The following is a 19,178-nucleotide window of genomic DNA, read 5'->3' as shown; positions in this document are numbered from 1 at the left end:
AGATTTCCAGATTAATCGTAATGTTAACAGGTCTAGTCTCCACTCCTGATCAAAATTTTAACGGGACACTTCAGATTTTTTGACATGAATTTGTAGCATCCCCATCAGCAGTGTAGTGCATCAACAGTGACTTTCCCCCCACCTCGTCCTGGGAGCCGGGTTCTGGTCAGTTTTTGGTGTTGAAGAAATTAGTTCCAGTTAGTGGGTGGGGTCACTGTAGTAAATTAGCATTTTGCTTCTCAAAACAATATGCGTTCAAAGAGTAGTACTTTTGCGTCACAAAACTGTTCTCCACAAAAAATTTGGACCTCACACTTGCGCAGCGTTATTTTCTATCCATTCACTCTGATTGTGAATCTGTTGAAACTGTTGGCCGAAATTGGCTGCAAATTAGATGTGTCAGTTCAGGAGACGAGACAATACACGAGATTGGGTCTATGAGAACAGGACGAGACAAGACTTTGGTTTGGCTTGGTTTGGTTTAGTTTAGTTTATTTGAACATGAAGGTTACAATGGAATACATCTCATGAATCATTCTTTCACAGTTAACATTACTTTGATAAGTACAATGGAAAAATATAAAAAATATATGACAATACTGTATATTCTACTAACAGAATTTCTACTAATCTACTGACAAAAACGGCTCACTCCGTTCATGCCATTGTTCTATGGAACAAACACGGGAAGGTGATGAAACCACCGAATGAGTAAATGATCTTCCTGCCTGTTTGGAGGCGGGAGATGAGGAAAACAGACACGCTTGCACATGGCAATGTATGGAGGCTGGCAAAATTTTCGAGTTCATTGTTAATTATTGTGTGATTCATTCATTTACTTATTTTTGTCCCAGGCCTCGTGCTCACAAAACATCTTGTGACACCCCTACTGCACATGTGAGCGAAATTACATACAGACGAAAACCACTGCTGAACAAACAGGACATTAAGGCTCGTCCCAGAAAACATCTTGATGATGCCCAAGACCTTTGGGAAAACAAACGTTTAACTTTTTAGAACGTGTGCGTCCCGTTACATCTGGCATAAAAGTAAGGCTGCATTTTGAGAAAAAGAACATCATACCAACAGTAAAATATGGTGGTGGTAGTGTGATGGTCTGAGGCTGTTTTGCTCTATCTATCTATCTATCTACTGTATCTATGGCCTAGTCAAAGTCCTGAACTGAGTCCTATTGAGATGCTGTGGCATGACCTTAAAAAGGTGGTTCATGCTGTAAAACCCTCCAATGTGGCTGAATTACAACAATTCTGCAAAGATGAGTCGGCCAAAATTCCTCCACAGTGCTGTAAGAGACTCATTGCAAGTTATCACAAATGCTTGATTGCAGTTGTTGCTGCTAAGGGTGGCCCAACTAGTTATTAGGTTTAGGGGGCAATCACTTTTTCACACAGGACCATGTAGGTTTGGATTTTTTATCCCTTAATAATAAAAAGTTTCATTTAAAAACTGCATTTTGTGTTCAGTTGTGTTGTCATTGGTTAATATTTATTTGTTTGATGATGTAACAAACACTTTTTCACACCACTGTACATTGTATTCATCTCACAACAAAGCAGTGTTGAGCAAATACTGCGGGTGGCTTTTTTTGTTTGTAAAAGGAGTCGCTGTGTGTCACTCAACTAGCGAGACAGGTTCAGCAGCCACACTTCTCTGTGTTTTCTTGAACCTTTATCCCTTTATGATGGGCTATATTTGTAATAACATTTTCAAAATTATTTCCACATGCGAGAACATGATTTTACATGACCCCCCCCCCAAAACAACCGGACGCGAGGTGAAACCCAGCAATAGTCAATGTTTTTTTTGTTGTTGCTGCACTCTCTGTATCAGAGTTTGAAGGTTGAGTTGGTTTTCACTGTGGGTGTGGTGTTTGTTTGCTTTTGTAACTGCTCATATATGCTACCTGAGTCATGGCTCTGCATTGGTGAAGAACGTTTCCAAAGGAGCTGCAGCTGGCTGACCATGTGGTTCTATCATTTTTTGCTGGAGTTTGACCTCAAATGGCTTTTTGCTTTTATTCTAATCTTTCTGGTAGCATGCTACCTCAAAAACAGGGATCCTCCAAACTATCCTCCAGGACCGTTTGCTCTCCCCTTTGTTGGAAATTTATTAAGCGTAGACAGCAAACAACCACACATCTCTTTTGCTAAGGTAACATCTGAATACACCGGATGCTTGAACTCATTCATATTCAGTGAAATTAAATCAATTCTGTTTTAACTTAGTTAGATTTACAACAAAAACGAATGTTAAATTATGTGAAGCATCTTTCATATACGGTGCACAGTCCACTTGGGGTGTGATAATACATTTAGCCCCCAAGATGAAACGATACACAATATTGGGTTCACGAGAAGGAGATACTTTAATATCACATTAACTTTATATTAACATTAAGAAAACCACTATGATAATGAGTCGCAAAGAAACTCAGGTTCATTTTGACATGTTTTAAAACTTTGATGCTTTTAAAGTGCTTGTGACACTAAAACATTTTTGACATACAAAATAACATCGAAAGGCATATTTCCTGGCTCAGATGTGTGCTTGAATGTTGACATATTTACCCATTTTTACATCTTTCGCCACTGAAAAACAATCCTGTTGGAGACTGGAGAAGAAGAAGGAGGAAGAAACGTCAATTAGAGTCTCCAATTAACCTAACATGCATGTTTTTGGAATGTGGGAGGAAACCGGAGTACCCGGAGAAAACCCACGCACGCACGGGGAGAACATGCAAACTCCACACAGAGATGCCCAAGCGGAGAGTCGAACCCAAGTCTTCCCAATCTCCTGTGTGGCCAACATGCTAACCACTTGGCCACCGTGCGGCCAGCAGTATGACAGTATTAAGTAAATACTTTTTTGTAATACTTGTTTAAAACATTTGTTGTGAGCACTTTAACTGTTGACCTTCTTTTTACAAATTGAAATTAAAACTAAACATTTTTGAAAGTGAAAAAAGGGTGCGGTACCAGGAAATACTGAATTTCCGGAATAGACACTAGTATCACATTTTGCTAGAAGTCATATCATGCAATCATGTTTTGAGAGGACAAATCTGAAGAAAAAGAAAGCAAAACGCTAGAAAGCCGATTTTATTTCGTTTCCGTCCACCTTTAAACTTGCCCTGGTGCCATATTGTACTTTTTTTTTCTTCTGATATGTTGTGTCCAGATGGCTGACGTCTATGGAAATGTATTCCGCTTTCATTACGGACATCAAAAGCTCGTGTTTGTGTGCAGCTACAAGATGGTAAAGGAGGCCATTGTGACACAGGCCAAGAACTTTGTGGATCGACCGTACAGTTCTGTTTATGCAAGGCTATTCTCCGGACAAACAAGTAAACACACATGCACAAACACAAACACACCTTGCTGTGGAACCATTTGACTGCTTAGCATCCTTGTACCTTAAAAGGGGCCCTATCCTGTTCATTTCAGGGGCTTTTAAAATGATATTAGGTATTGATAACATTTTTACAATTCCGATTTCATTCTGCTTAACAATTTGGTTATTTATTGATTCACATTTGGGAAAAAAGGAGAAGAAACAGGTCAATTTGCATCAACTTTGTAACATGACCTTACAAATCCAACAGTGAGATTTTAAGAGGTCCCTCATAATAATAATAAAACACTTGGATAAATGAAATAAAAATTTAACACATTCACTGACCAAAAATTGGAGGTATCTACTGTGGCAAACAGGTGCAAACCTTTTACCACAAACGACATGAACCGGAGCTACAAGTAGTACCCCCAGCCTCTGAGCCAGTCAGCCAGTCTCTCGTCGTCATGGTCAAATAAAGGTAATGCATGAGAAGGCATTCTTTTAACGTTAACAGTTAGTAATCGCAGGTTTTACAATGAAGCAAATGGCGCTAACAGACAAGCAGTGTTAGTTACCTGCAGTGTGAACAGCAGAGGACACGCTTAAGTTGCAGCTGTCGCTGCGTTGAGATTGACGCAGAAGTGGGTGAAAAATGTATCGCATGCTCTAAAAGTGTGCGAATGTTCTTGCATACTTGTAGTATTTACCCCCTGTGATGAAATATTCACTTCACAAGTACTGCAGCCTGCCGTGCTGCCATCCTTTCTTATGAAATGTAATCAAACTTTCAAGTGTTTGTGCCGCTTGTGCGCCATGTTTCCAGTGGTCACTGGTGAATCACATCACCACGCACGATTCATAGGTTGGGTGGGGCACAATCTCGTGGAAATCTTGTGAAGTTATTGTACCCTTCTGTCCACGAGAGGAGGAGGAGTGGGATAACAATTAAACCAGGCGTAACTTGAAAACCTCAGTATTTTGAATAGTCACATTTTGATCAAGTTTCACATGAGCTAAATCATCCTAAATATCTTTTACTCTAGTTTGATGTTGGCATCCTTCCGTTTGAATGGATTGAATTTAAGCTTTAAGCGTTTTTTGTCCGCTCACAACGGCTATGGTTTAAGCCTGCATATTAATTTAGTACCAAATTGAAGGTGAAGGCTTATCAATCACGATAAAGCAGTATCCAAAGTACAAAAATACACACAACCAACAATAAATCCCCAATCACAGTGACAGGTTTTCACTGCTGTTAAAGGCAATTGATTTGAGGATAAGCGGCATAGAAAGTGGATGGCAAACAGCTCAGCGAAAGAGAGAGCCGACAACGTTTTAACAGAATCAGGACGCTGTTCAAGCCTGACACGGATTCGCCAAGCGTTGGATTGTTCACCCACTTATAGGGAACGTGAGCTGGGATTAGAACGTCGTGAGACAGGTTAGTTTTACCCTATTGATGATGTGTTGAGCTGGATGAAACGTTTAAAAAATCTTCCTGTGTAACGTCTTTCTGTGCACTAAATATCCCATTTTATATTTTACATGTTTCTATATTGCTGATGGATAACGTTTGAGTGTAGTTGCCGTGCGATAAGTTTAATGTTGTTCGTAAGATGACTCAGTTAAATTGAGTAATGACATCCTGCAATTTCCAATGGTTGACAAGCTCGTTGTGAGTTTATTCATAGCTCATGATTGGCTCCTGTCAGATAAAGAGCTTTGTGGCTTATACACACGTGCAGCTTTTATAAGAACAAATCTGTCTTTTCCTCGAAATTTCCTGAGTGCGGCTTATACACAGGTGCGGCTTACACACCGTAATTTACGGTACATGTTTTTTATGATGTGGTGGTGATTGAACACTGCAAAAAATAAGCACGTTTTGGGTGCACCTCAACTTTAAATTGTGACTCCCTTGTCGAGTTTTTAGTCATCAGGTTAGGATAATGTGTCACATACGTAAGTCTGAAAAGTTAGAAATATAGGATAGGGCCCCTTTAAGATACTTGAAGTTATTTTATGTTGTTGCTTCTTTCTTAATTGCCACACAATATCCACACAGTATAATAAATATCCACACAGCGAACACGCAAGTGGGGTTTACTATTTCTATTGCTCAAGGCTACTCCTCTCGCGGCCAATTCTACCACAAACTCCAGTCGCCTTGTGAAGTATTAACTACCGGTAGTCATTAACTTGCTTGCCCTCCGCACGCTTGTCACAGATGGTCTGTTCACTAGCAATGGTGAACCGTGGAAGAAGCAGCGGCATTTCGCCTTGTCCACTATGCGCAACTTTGGTGTTGGAAGGAATCTTATGGAGCGAAACATCTGTGAGGAGGCTCGGCACTTGGTGGAGGAGATTGAGAGCCACAAGAGTAATTCAGCACACTACTGGACATCCACATGCAAATAAAAAACATATTTGCATTAATGAATAATTCTCCCTGTCCAGGTGAACCTTTCGATCCAAGAGGACTCTTCACCAACGCTGTGTCCAACATCATCTGCCAGCTGGTGATGGGAAGACGTTTTGAGTACAGCGACCACAACTTTGTTATCATGATGCGCAATTGGACTGAATTTGTTAAATTGGAGACTTCCATATGGTTTGACGTATGTCAATGATTTGGCCAGTTGAGTCCTAAAGAAAACAGAAATATAAAATGGAACTCTCACTCATCCGCTATTTTTTTACTGTGCAGCTCTACGAGGTAGTCCCCCGAATAATGAAGCACCTGCCAGGTCCTCACAACAAGATATTTCGCCATTTCAACAACATCTCTGATTTCATCAGTGAGGAAGTGAAGAGGCACAAACAGGACCTGGACCCCAACAATCCCAGGGACTACATTGACTCTTTCCTGATAGAAATGAAGAATGTGAGTGAAACGCCATCATGCAAACAAAACGCTACAAAGCGTCAACTTACCATATTTTCGTTCCAGCACGCTGAAAACGATCATGGCTTCAATGAGAACAATTTGGTTCTGTGTTCCATGGATCTCTTCATGGCAGGAACATTACCCACGGCCGCCACTTTGAAGCTGGGTTTGTTGTACCTCATTGAAAACCCAGAAGTCCAGGGTAGGTCAGCATCACGGCCCTCCAGACGAGTGTTGGCCTACCGATGAGTATTCTTTGAAAATAAATGAGCATGTACTTCCAGAGAAGGTCCATGCAGAGATTGACCAAGTGATCGGGCGGACTCGTTTGCCCAATATGGCTGACAGAGTCAACCTGCCCTACACAAACGCTGTCGTCCATGAGATCCACAGGATGGCCAACATTGTTCCGTTCAATGTACCCAGAGTGGCCGCCAACGACACACAACTCGGGGGCTACGACATACCAAAGGTGCTGTGACTCAGAAATTCTAAGTCAAAGCCAACAATTTGAGTGCTCACATTTTATGGACCACATGTCACCAACCAGAGGATCTTTACCTGACCAGAAGTTGATTGCAAAGCGTCAACAAGGCAATCACTTAAACTGGACATACAGTGCACTGTGTCCCTTTCTGGCCTAATTTCAGTTTGGTCGACTCAGTTTAGAATGGGGGCTGTTTTACAGTATTGAGTAATCGGAACGCTGCCAGCAGTCGTAAGATAACGAGCTGTAAGTTTGTCAAGTCATTGGCTCCCCAGCAACAACACCAACTCCAGGAACCGCACTTCTTAGCTTCAACTTTCTTGGGAAAAACATGGGAATGTGTTTTGTTTCCAGGGTACTTGCGTGATGATCTTTCTGATGTCTGTGCTGTTTGACAAGAATGAATGGGAAACACCACACACCTTTAACCCTGGACACTTCCTTGATGCTGATGGAAAGTTCCTAAAGAAAGAAGCCTTCCTGCCTTTTGCTGCAGGTCAGCCACTCGTACGTCAACATATGTCATGAGCTATGCTGGTTCTGAAACCTTCATCAACCTTACAGGGAAGCGTGTGTGTATTGGAGAAGGATTGGCCAGGATGGAGATTTTCCTGTTTTTGGTGGCTTTGCTTCAGAAGTTCTCGTTCTCCGCCCCCGATGAAGAAGAGTTAAGCTTCAAGATGTACTTCAAGACTCGCTAATTGATGCACTGTAACACAAAATGCAATAAATGTTATTTGTTTCTTTTGCTAAACTTCAAAAATGATTTGAACTTCGAAGGTTTTTCAGTCAGGGGATAGGTAAAGACATTGCTGTAATGAGGTCAAATGTGGAGAATGAATGAATGTATAGCTCATATTACACTTTAACAGTACCATTTCTTTCAATAGACATGCTCACAATTAAAATCTTTTAACAAGACTTACAATTTTTTAAGAACTTAGTGATTACATCATGATTTGATGGACTGATTAGTTCATTGACGTACAGAAGAATCACAAGACTGATTGACTTACATGATTCAGTCAACGAGGACTCTCACTGCTGCTCGATGTTTCTGGTTCATCCTGGAGAAAGTCAATAAATCTTTGATTTAAAAGTAATGTGACTCTTACTTTCCACCGAAGAACTTAACATTCCATTAATAACCTGCCATGTTTTTCTCTAAATGTCTAAGGTACACCTTCTATTCTTGACCAGGCTTAACAATATTACAAAATAAGCATTACGAACGCTAGCAATAATATTCTATTGAATATTGGATATATTCATTACTAGGTTCGGGTACTGTTTACATATTTCCGATACCAGTGCCAAATCGATACTTTCGCAACAGTGGCGAAACTTGCCGGAAAACATAACAATTTTTTCCAAAAACGATTCCTTTTTATTTTTACAGATTTTTGTGACATGCTAGTTAAACAGAATAGTAGTGCCGTCTTCGACTAAGGATTTTCATAGTTGAATCAGATTTGTTAGATTTTGGCCATCGTTGGCTAATATTCGAATGTTTGTTGTTTTTTGAAGAACACCGCTAATGGCGATCCTGACAAATGCACAGATCTCATTTTCTTTTTCTACTTCAAAGAACAAGACTAAAACACTCAGATAAAAATGTGGAATTGTAACTCAGCCATTTTATTCACTAAAGACCGCACATTAGCGATCGGTGTTAGCGTGAGTTTAGCTCGTATTCCTTCCCGCCTTCCTGGCCTTTTTTTAATGTGTTCATAGCCACTTGCGAGCACTTCTGCCTGGCTGGGAGGTGTGCGTAGACTCTGATGCTCTGGAGGTCTCTGGGACAAGTCAAAGATCACTGATAAAAATGTTAGCACTGCAAAACCCAACATCCAAAAGCTCTTGTTGAGTGTAAAATGTTAAACCAGACCCGATGTGCAAACCAACTACAAAACGACAATCTGGAAGAGAAGCTGGGCTTCGTTGTGTGTACGCGCCACCACCTTGCATAAGATCTTGTATCATTTTCAATTCTTTATTAACACGAATGAGGCTGAGTTTGTGTCAAAATAGGCTATTTATGACAAAAACAAAGACATTCTATGTAAAAATGTATGCTCAGCAGCAGCCGTGGGTACCCCCATGTAGTCAGAACGGTGCAATCTTGATCACATGACATTTTCATATGATGCGACTCACCCCTACAGAACAGTAGTTTCAATACTTAAAAAATATAAATAAGAACTAAATCATAAATTCAACAAAACTAAATAGAAACCACAACAAATAATTCAGTCATAATTATCACAGCAAAACCCAGCAACAGAAAATGTGCAAAATAAAGGACCTGCTTTTGTTGATGTTCAGAATTCCCCTGTTTGTGAATACACCACGCACGCCGTGACTGTAAATGGTGGATAATGAGGAAGTGCAGTTTTACTGTTGTGGACAGCAACGGAGAAAAGTGTGTACAGTGTTGGAAATGGGCGCTGCTGTTGGCATGTGGCGTCTGCAATAATGTCTAAAAAGACAGTCAGACTGCGTGCCTCTGTCAGAATGTTACATTACTTACAAGATGTTACCTGCACAATATCACCTTCAAGTAATTGTTGCAGGTGCCTGAGTCGCACCGAAATGAAGCACCAATTGCACGTGTGTGGGTTTTCTCCGGGTTTCTCCTCCCACATTCCAAAAACATGCATGTTAGGTTAATTGGCGACTCTAAATTGTCCATAGGTATGAATGTGAGAGTGATTGGTTGTTTGTCTATATGTGCCCTGCCATTGGCTGGCGACCAGTCCAGGGTGTACCAAAGTCAGCTGGGGTAGGCTCCAGCATACCTCCGTGACCCTAATGAGGATAAGCAGCATAGAATAGATGGATGAATTCAGGTAACATTTGTAACACATCTGTTGAGCCCACCCATCTCAAGACGGAAAGACCGACATTTTTCAGGAAAGTGGGTGATGCGCACTTTTTTCAAACCAATTGGAACGACCTTCAACAGCCAATAAGATCTGAGTGTATTTGATTTTGACAAATTACTGAGCGAATAGACAACATAGAAATAATATGTGATAATATAATAATATAATAATATGAACTCATGCTGATATATGCGAATGAATGAATAGATTTTTGAAAGTTAATTTATTTCAGTATTACAATTCAAAATGTGAAACTCATAATCTCATAATCTATATATTCACCTTAGAGTAAAATATTTCAATAATTTATTTAATTTTGATGATTACAGCTAATAAAAGCCACAAATTTCAAATTCAATCTCATAAAATGTGAAAAATAGAAAGGTCCACTGTAAATTACTGATTCATGCTCAAATCAAAATATGAACTGCAAAACCTTCCTGAGCCTTTAATTGGCCTTTTTCAACGACAAATATAAGGTTTGAAAACATAATTTGTTTATTTTGCATGAGGAAAATTGATTCAAGAGCCGAACAAATCTAGCACAAAAAAGGCTGGGTTGGGAAGGGGGCACCTGGATCACTGTGGGTCCCTGGTGGCCTGCGGGGGTGGGGTAGCACATGGTCACTGTACTCTGGTGCGGCGTACTTGACCTCCTTGTAGCTATGGTGTGGCGGTGTGGAGTGGTAGGGGGGTCTGGGGTGATCACTGGGTGTCACCTGGGCTGCCTCGTTGTGCCGGTTGGTCCAGGGGCTCTGGTTCTAGCCAAGGTGGCGTGTCGTCCCTTGTGAAGGAAGCCCACCTTTTGGGGATTGCCCATTGATGGGAGCGACCAGCGACCTTGGTGGCCTACTCCTGTTGGGGGGAAGAGGGGGATGAGTTTCATGTCCTGTCGGGATGGCCCCCCCTTGTGCGGCTGTGCCTGGGACCAGGCTGGCCTAGGTCCTTCGCCCAGAGCATGCTCAGCCCTGGTAGTATTGGGGCTCCTGGCAGGCTGCTGGCTGCCTGGTGAGGTCTGCTGGTGGTGCGGTGCCCTTCGGTAACCTGAGTATGCTCCCGGGTTGAGTGGTCCCTGTCCCTGCCTGCAATGGAGGGTGGCAGGCAGCATCGCTGCTCTCTCCCCACAAACTCCTCTTCCCCATCACGATATTTCTCACACATCACTAGGACCTGGAGGGGCGGGGATAAAGGTAGATGTGTCATCCACCTCACCGTGGAACGGCTCCTGCCCTCTACGCCTCTGTCATCCAACAGACTGCCCCACCATTTTAATTGCACCACAATCTGACTAAATTGAGGGCAGGCGGGAACACATGACAACGGTGCCTCCAACTGCAGCATCCCCCCTCCTTTATTAACTGCAATGTTGACACCTCAACACCTACATAAAGAACCAAAGGGTCAGGACTGCACAGCATGACAGGTCAGGCCACCACTGGCCAACAATGTCTCTCACCCTTCTCTTAATAAACATAGAGTCATGTCAGGTATGGCGCTAGCCAATACCAATGTGTGGATCTCAGTGCAGAGGAACACAGTCTAAAAGGTAACAAAAAAATATTTAATTAGAACAAAAAGGTGTCCACAAAGGGAAAACGTACAACACAAATATGAAAGTCCAAAAGGGTAGCAAAACTGAACACGCTGACAACAAAAGGCTGACAGGGAAAACTAACACAATAGTAGAACACAACACTGTGCTGGCAAACCCAAGCAGGAAGCACATAGCATTAGCATCTAACAAAAAACACAGGAAGCACAACACGAGCCAGAAAGCAGGGAAAAACGTATAGGAGCGTACTAGGACGTACTACCCCAGTTGTGTGTCTTTGGTAGTCATTTTAAGTCTGTTGACAGGAACAATGTTGGCCATCCTCTGGCTCTCCTGGATGACTGTGTGGGTGGGTGGCGGGTTGGCTTCATTAACGATCATGGGGCAGCAAGTCCACCCGATCTGTAGTAATAGATCTCTGCCTGGACTTTGTCTTGGAGGACAAAAAAAGCCGGCTGTGGCATATTGATGAATTGAAGTGACTCAGTGCAGTGTATTTAAGGTGTGACTCCGTAGAGCAATGAAAAGCATGTACAGTATCTTCAAATGTGGACATTGGACACCTGATTAAAGCCGAGTACTGTATAGACAACATACTGTATTGTGAGGCGTGAGAGAATGGGGAGTGGGGAGATGGTGATCTCCTCAAATAAACCTTTTTTTCATTTTTGTGTTATTCCTGTCGGTACAGCGAGTCATTTGCATGAATGGTTTTTCATTTAGCTTTTACACCGGTTGTCCTTCCTGACACAATCCTGTGGCCGGGAGCTAACCCATTTCCTTTCCCTCGAAAGGCAGAACGGTGTACCAATACCTCACCGAGGATTTGCAGTGGAATTATATTATATTATATATACAGTGGTGTGAACAAGTGGTTGCCCCCTTTCTGATTTCTTTTTTTTGCATGTTAAGTTTCAGATTAAAACAAATTTCAATATTAGTCAATGACAACACAACTGAACACATAATGCAGTTTTTAAATGAAAGTGTTTATTATTAATGGAGAAAAAAATCCAAACCTACATGGTCCTGTGTGAAAAACTGATGGCCCCCTAAACCTAATAACTGGTTGGGCCACCCTTAGCAGCAACAACTGCAATCAAGTGTTTGCAATAACTTGCAATGAGTCTCTTACAGTGCTGTGGAGGAATTTTGGCCCACTCATCTTTGCAGAATTGTTGTAATTCAGCCACATTGGAGGGTTTTCCAGCATGAACGACCTTTTTAAGGTCATGCCACAGCATCGCAATAGGATTCAGATCAGAACTTTGACTAGGACACTCCAAAGTCTTCATTTTGTTTTTCTTCAGCCATTCAGAGGTGGACTTGCTGGTGTGTTTTGGATCATTGTCCTGCTGCAGAACCCACATTGGTTTCACACAGGGCCATGTAGGTTTGTTTTTTTTCCCCTCCCTTAATAGTTTCATTTTAAACTGCATTTTGTGTTCTGTTGTGTCGTCAATGACTAATTGTTTTTGTTTGATGATCTGAAACATTTAAGTGTGACATACACGCATAAAAAGAAATCAGCAAGAGGGCACTTTTTCACAGCACTTACAGTATACGCACGCGTTGACTCCCCCTGGTGGATACACTATATTACAGCAACTTGGCTGTACTGAGGTACCGTTACCCATTACAAGTTAAATCTGTCCTACTATGAAATACCACACAATACCCACATTCACTGGCCACCATGACAGTGCCTACACTATATTGCTTCCCAAAAAATATTTTTTTAACAAAAATATGAGATATTGATTTGGCTGTGACAAACTTTGACAGCTATAAGTCAAGTTAGACAAATAGTCTTTATTCTTCCCACCATGACACAAAAAAAAAATGCATACAATGACAGTCCTTATTGTCTTAAACAACTGTCAATTATATTTAAGATAATTATTAGGTGGACAACAAAACCTGTTGAAACGCTTTAATAATATTTGCAAAACTTAACACCTCACTAAACCTTTCTATGAACAATGGTGTGTCCTCTACTTGTGACCTTTACTGGTTTTAAATGACACTTGGAGGACTTTGTCTCCCAGTCTGTAGCCGTTCAGATTGTGGATGGCCAAGGCGGCCTCCTCGTAGTTGGTCATGGTGACGAAGCCGAAGCCTTTGCACTTGTTAGTGTTGAAATCCCGTATCACCTTCACATTTACAACAGCACCGAAAGGCCCAAAGAGCTGCCAGAGGATGGCCTCGTCCACTTCCTGGCCCAGGTTGTAGATAAAGATGCACCAACCCGACGAGCCCCCTGAAGCTCCACCCCCTCCACCCATGTGGTCAACACTCATCGGAGAGAATCTAAGGCAACAAACATTAAGTAGATGAGAAAAAAAAAAAAAAAAACATCTCCAAACGTTAGTTACTTTTTGTTATTCATAAAATGTACACTCACCTGACCCTCTGCGCCTGGTGGTGGACAGGTCCTCCAAAACGTCGTGATTGACCGTGGTATATTTGCGACATCAGTTGAGAGTTCCGGGCCTGGTTGGGATTGGCGGCAAACTTGACCGTGATTGGCTCAGAGGTGCCGGGAGGCGATTGCCCGTTGAGATGTTTGACGGCGTCCTCGGCCTCGGCCCTCTTGTCAAATCTGATGAAGGCTACGCCCCGCGACAAACCTACAAGGCCGAGCGCATATTTCAGAATAACAGACTATACAGCAACTTACATACCAGGAATAACTGAATGACTGAGTGCGTGATCACCTGAGGCCTGGTCCACCAGCACTCGAGAATTGATGATGTGTCCGTAGCGAGAAAACATGTCTTCCAGGTCCTGTTGGCTCAAATTGCGTGGCAGACCGCTAATGTACAGATTAGCATCTTTGATGGTGTCCGAGCTCGGACGTGCATACGACACCTGCAAGTAGACCGCAACGGCTTTACTGTCTTGATGACCATCAAACAAAATGTCAGCGTTCAATATAATAGTTGCAATGAAATAAGTTTACAGTTTCAAAAACAAAAAATACATTTAACCCATTTAAGTTGGATGATATAGTCAAAAGAAAAAAAAAAAAAGATTTATCACATTACATCAAAACAAAAGGCGTCAAACAAGCACTTTGGTCAAAAAAAAAAAAAAAAACAGTTTATAAAATAAAAGTATCAGTTTTTTTAAAAAAAAAAGAAAAAGAAAAAAAAAGAAAAAAAAACACAGTAAAAACAAGTTGTTGGGTGAAAAAAAACAGTGTTCAAACTACCTTGCAGATGCAGAAACAGCACCGCCACTGAGCGGGAGAACATAGCATGTGAAAATCAAAGAGCACCTGTGGAACTTTACCTTGATAGTTTTAGACTGTAGCCTCAGGCCGTTGAGGGAACTGATTGCCCTCTCGGCATCACTAGCGTTAACAAAGTTAACAAAGCCGTAACCTAAACTGTTGCCTAGAGAAACACAAAGCAAAACAACAAAACAAAACCAGAAAAAAATTACAGGAGGTCAGAAGTCAAACTCAACAAAAGAGTACATTGTTGGAAGTAGACGTGAACGCTTCTGGTCGGTTGAGACGAGGAGACCTGTGACCTGGCGAGACACTTCCACCATGACATTATAAAAGAAAGCTTTACGACAAGAGCGTTCACTCTGAGGAAACATTCAAACAAAACGTCGTTATTTCACATCCAATAAAAACATCTGCAGTCTACGGCGCTAGTTTAAAGGACCAGTTCACCATGTTGGTTGAGGGTGTCACTGAAACATTCAAATACCTTTAAAAATGCAGTGTGCCAAGAGCAGTGTGAACTGGCCCTTTAATCTTGACATTAGCACTCGTTAACAGTATTAAATGAATTGCTCCTAAGAGCGTAAAACAAAAGTTACAACAAGAGTGCACAAAAGAAAGACAGGAGCAAAACTGTCATCAAAAACAAAATAAAAATGGCCGCAGATACTTTGTATGCAAATGTACATGGCACAGTGTAGTGCAAGGAAACAAAAATAAATAAATAAACACACATTCCAGAATTATTGGAGATCTTAAAAATCAACCCAAAAAATAAATAAATAAAACATTTGGGGAAAAAAATTACTTAAGGAGAGAGTCATCACATGTCCTTACTAGGCATGGGCCGGTATGAGATTCTGACTATATGATAGCCTAGATCAGGCTATGATAGCCTTATAATTATAGCTCTAAAATGTGTCATTTTTAAATATTTTTCTTGAACAGAAGAGATAAAAAGTCAACTCAAAAACAGTCATTTTTAAACCATATCATAGAACTCAATGGAAGTGGAACATACAGCATTTAAATACAGTGGTGTGAAAAGGTTTTTGCCGCCTTCCTGATTTCTTTTTTGCGCATGTTTGTCACACTTAAATGTTTCAGATCAAACTAATTAAAATATTAGTCAAAGACAACACAACTGAACACAAAATGCAGCTTTTACATGAAACTTTTTACTAAAAAAAATCCCAAACCTACATGAGCCTGAGAGTCAAGAAATCACTTAAATAGGACCTGCCTAACAAGGTGAAGTACACCAAAACATCCTCAAAAGCAACACAACATGCAGAGATCTAAATAGTTTCAGGAACACACTAGAAAGAAAGTAATTGAGATCTATCAGTGGAAAAGGTTACAAAACCATTTCTAAAGCTTTGGGACTCCAGCAACAACTCATCCAAGGTCACAAAAGACCCCACAACAACATCCAAAGAACTGCAGACCTCACTTGCTTCAGTTAAGGTCAGTGTTCATGACTCCACCATAAGAAAGACACTGGGGAAAAACAGCCTGCATGGCAGAGTTCTACGATGAAAAACACTGCTGAACAAGAACATTAAGACTCATCTCAGTTTTGCCAGAAAACATGTTGATCCCCAAGATCTTTGGGGAAATACTCTGTGGTCTGACAAGACAAAAGTTAAACTTCTTGGAAGACATGTGTCCCATTACATCTGCTGTAAAAGTAATACCGCATTTCAGAAAAAGAACATCATACCAACAGTAAAATATGGTGGTGGTAGTGTGATGGTCCTGGGCTGTGTTGCTGCTTCAGGACCTGGAAGACTTGCTGTGATAAATGGAACCATGAATTCTGCTGTCTACCAAACAATGCTGAAGGAGAATGTCAGGCCATCTGTTGGTTGTGAAACCAACTTGGGTTCTGCAGAAGGACAATGATCCAAAACACACCAGCAAGTCCACCTCTGAATGGCGGAAAAAAAACAAAATGAAGCCTTGCTGTGGCATGACCTTAGAAAGGCAGTTCATGCTGGAAAACCCTCCAATGTGGCTGAATTACAACAATTCTGCAAAGATGAGTGGGCCAAAATTCCTCCACAGCGCTGTAAGAGACTCATTGCAAGTTATCACAAACACTTGATTGCAGCTGAGGCTGCTAAGGGTGGCCCAGCCAGTTATTAGGTTTAGGGGGCAATCACTTTTTCCACACAGGGCCATGTAGGTTTGGATTTTTTTCTCACTTAATAATAAAAAGTACTACTACATTTTGTGTTCGGTTGTGTTGTCATTGACTAAGATTAAAATTTTTTGATGATCTGAAACATTTAAGTGCGACAAACATGCACAAAAAAAAAAAAAAATCAGGAAGGAGCCATACACGTTCACACACACACCACTGTAAATAAAACGCAGTCTACTGTGGCTAATCCTGCAACTCAAGTCAAAACACAAATCTTTTCTTAGTTAAAAAAAAAAAAAATGCAAAATGCAAATAAACATAAATGCAGCCAAGTGGCTCAAGAAGGCCACAACAAATAACTTAAAAACAACGGCGTCAACAGCGCGGATATACCGGCGCCGCTCAATGCTAACGAAGCAGCTAACGTCAGTGCCATCTATGCCCGACTTTTGGAAACTCTGTACAAGCCTGTGGTTTCAACACATTGAAGCCCAATTCCAACTGCGATGAAAAATACAGGACGTGACAAAGTATTTCCACATAGTGGCTGCGCTGGACCTCCACTTTCTCTCATACCACAGGAACGGTATGAGGGACAAATTCAGTGGTTTTTAAGTGATTTTTTTCCATACCCTGGTATACCCTGAAACCAATAACGACCCATGCCTAGTCCAGATGTCTTTGTCGTGACTTGTCACGCAACACTTCATTAAAATTTAGACATCATCATCACCATCATCTGCTAACGTGCTAAAATGACAGAGGCTCTGTTTCAACTGGCGCACTTACACTTCACACTTTGAGGGCTTAAGTGCATTTACAAAATGCAGAGCGCCACCAATCCCCAGATATATACTTTATTCATCCTCAAGAGAAACTCGGCCCAAATGGCAAATGCGTATCAATGGAGCTTAAGCACGCTCAATCAGCTACATCTCGGTTATGTGGCAAAGGGGGAGTGGGTGGGACTAACTCCAGTGGTTGCAATTGACCATCAAAAGGGAGATAAGAAGAGAAAGTATCGTTGTGTGCAATAACAGTAATGGATTTGGGATAGCACTACACCGTGAAAATTTGCACTCAAGAAGTAAGTACACAGTCTACATAGTATACATATTGAAGTGTAAGTATAGAAGTGCACGAATTGAAACACCGCCTCCACTGAATGTTTTTCTTTGTTGACTCAGAGATCTGTAATAAGCACTCATTTGAATAGTTCCAACTTTATTCCACACCATCAAAGAGATGGCAGGATGTGGTAAAGACGGCTGCGTTAGCTAGTAGTTTAGTCTGAAGCAACAATAGGTGGATTTACCTGCAACTTTGTCCCTGATCAGCTTAGCCGACTCCACCTCGCCAACGTTGCTGAACAGGTTGCGAAGTTCGTCCTGGTTCATGCTCTGCGGCAGGTAGTTGACGATCAGGTTGGTTCTGGAGTTGTCGTCCTCCATCATCTGGTCGTTGTAGCCGTTGTCGTACATCTCCTGCGAGCAGAGCGCACGCGTGAGTGATCGCCACAGTGACAACAGCTCAGTAGCGCCGCCTGCAGTAACACTAAGTCACCTTTCCACCTCCTTGGCCATCTCTGACGTCGCTCTGAGATGTTTGCACCTCGCACACCTGAAAATGCAACACTGCATACATTTAGCCATGGACCTTTCACTATTAAAATGTGTCCACAGTCTCCCAAGTTATTCTCTCACCTTCAAGTACCTGATGTGTCCTCGTCTCAGCGCCATGGCGACCACTGAAGTGACTGATCAAAGCTGTAACAGAGTATTACATTCATGACAGTGACCAGCAACATAACCCTGAATCCTTCATGTGGACTTTACCTGACGACACATTATATAGTTTTGTCTTACGGTGTATATGAATGACCACAAACAAAGGTTGTATGACTATCAGCTGGATGCCAGTCTTTAAAGACATCGGCAGGATGCCCAGAAAAAAGTGTTGTTGTCTTGAGGTTGGTCTGTCATTTAAGTATTTTTCTTTTGCATTTATTTACTTATCTTGCAGTGCATGTGGATGCAGCATGTTCCATTTGTTATAAGATGTTAATGGTTTTGGAGTACTTTTGTGTTTGCATTTACACCTGTCAGCCAAGGTTTAAAAAAAGAAAAATCACATTACAATCATAACTTTGACCAATCGGCCATGTACGGCGATATTCATTAGACAATACATACACTACATAAACACAGTGTATTTGTTACATTAACGAGCATGAAGCAATCTCTTACACATGACGAAATTTATAAACCTAATGAAAATTGTGACGACGTGTGTATGAATGTTGCATGTGTTAATGTGTTAATGATGAACGTGTAGCAGCTAACATTAGCCGGGGCTCAGACAAAGAAAATAATGGCGGGAGCTATTTCCGCTAACAGAACCAGCGTTAAATTCTTACCCGGATCTTGGAAGATCACGAACTGTCAGGATTCACACAAAGCTCCTTGGGTTCTTCTTCTCCTTCAAATAAAAACGCAACACGAGTCGCTAAACTTAAATTTTACCAAAAGGAAGGGTCACGCGGAGACAATGCTGCAGATTTGCCTGCGTAGTCGTCTTCGTGGTTGTCTTCTTCTTCTTCGGCTTTCTCTTCTTCTTCTTCGAGTGATTCTTC

The 19,178-nt window shown here is 41.4% G+C and overlaps 2 protein-coding genes across 6 annotated transcripts; one reads left to right on the top strand and one right to left on the bottom strand.

The window, feature by feature from the left end:
• The first annotated feature begins 1,955 nt into the window (after positions 1-1,955).
• Positions 1,956-7,789, top strand: LOC129189131 (cytochrome P450 2J6-like). 4 transcript variants are annotated; one of them, XM_054790497.1, is made up of 9 exons: positions 1,956-2,172; positions 3,199-3,364; positions 5,582-5,734; positions 5,812-5,972; positions 6,062-6,238; positions 6,305-6,443; positions 6,526-6,713; positions 7,083-7,224; positions 7,293-7,789. In XM_054790497.1, exons 1-9 carry the CDS (start codon positions 1,984-1,986, stop codon positions 7,427-7,429), a joined length of 1,452 nt encoding a protein of 483 aa, XP_054646472.1. In that variant the 5' UTR covers positions 1,956-1,983; the 3' UTR covers positions 7,430-7,789. The 4 variants fall into 4 exon arrangements, with proteins under 4 accessions (XP_054646472.1, XP_054646473.1, XP_054646471.1 ...); XM_054790498.1 differs by having other exon boundaries at positions 7,083-7,235; XM_054790496.1 differs by having other exon boundaries at positions 6,062-6,443.
• A 5,168-nt stretch (positions 7,790-12,957) lies between these two features.
• LOC129189196 (ELAV-like protein 1) lies at positions 12,958-19,164 on the bottom strand. Of its 2 annotated transcripts, XM_054790630.1 has the most exons (8): positions 18,963-19,164; positions 18,250-18,312; positions 18,110-18,166; positions 17,862-18,030; positions 14,460-14,563; positions 13,883-14,036; positions 13,570-13,795; positions 12,958-13,475 (listed from the first exon to the last, which is right to left on the bottom strand). In XM_054790630.1, the coding sequence occupies exons 2-8, from the start codon at positions 18,283-18,285 to the stop codon at positions 13,160-13,162; spliced, it is 1,062 nt and encodes a 353-aa protein (XP_054646605.1). In that variant the 5' UTR covers positions 18,286-18,312; positions 18,963-19,164; the 3' UTR covers positions 12,958-13,159. The 2 variants fall into 2 exon arrangements, with proteins under 2 accessions (XP_054646605.1, XP_054646606.1); XM_054790631.1 differs by lacking the exon at positions 18,110-18,166.
• Positions 19,165-19,178: the final 14 nt, after the last annotated feature.

This window comes from Dunckerocampus dactyliophorus, chromosome 10, assembly GCF_027744805.1.
Source record: "Dunckerocampus dactyliophorus isolate RoL2022-P2 chromosome 10, RoL_Ddac_1.1, whole genome shotgun sequence".
In the NCBI taxonomy this organism is placed as follows: domain Eukaryota; kingdom Metazoa; phylum Chordata; class Actinopteri; order Syngnathiformes; family Syngnathidae; genus Dunckerocampus; species Dunckerocampus dactyliophorus.
Note: the sequence above shows the minus strand (reverse complement) of the source record. Positions and strands in the feature narration are given on the sequence as shown.

Excerpts from the sequence above, each read along its gene's own strand:
- LOC129189196 (XM_054790630.1), bottom strand. The coding sequence starts at position 18,285 with ATGGCGCTGAGACGAGGACACATCAGGTACTTGAAG. Across the intron at positions 13,796-13,882 it reads GCTGGTGGACCAGGCCTCAG|GTTTGTCGCGGGGCGTAGCC; the intron begins GTGATCACGCAC and ends TCGGCCTTGTAG. Across the intron at positions 13,476-13,569 it reads CACCAGGCGCAGAGGGTCAG|ATTCTCTCCGATGAGTGTTG; the intron begins GTGAGTGTACAT and ends TTGTTGCCTTAG.
- LOC129189131 (XM_054790496.1), top strand. The coding sequence starts at position 1,984 with ATGTGGTTCTATCATTTTTTGCTGGAGTTTGACCTCAAATGGCTTTTT. Across the intron at positions 6,714-7,082 it reads GGGGCTACGACATACCAAAG|GGTACTTGCGTGATGATCTT; the intron begins GTGCTGTGACTC and ends TTTTGTTTCCAG. Across the intron at positions 7,225-7,292 it reads CTTCCTGCCTTTTGCTGCAG|GGAAGCGTGTGTGTATTGGA; the intron begins GTCAGCCACTCG and ends TCAACCTTACAG.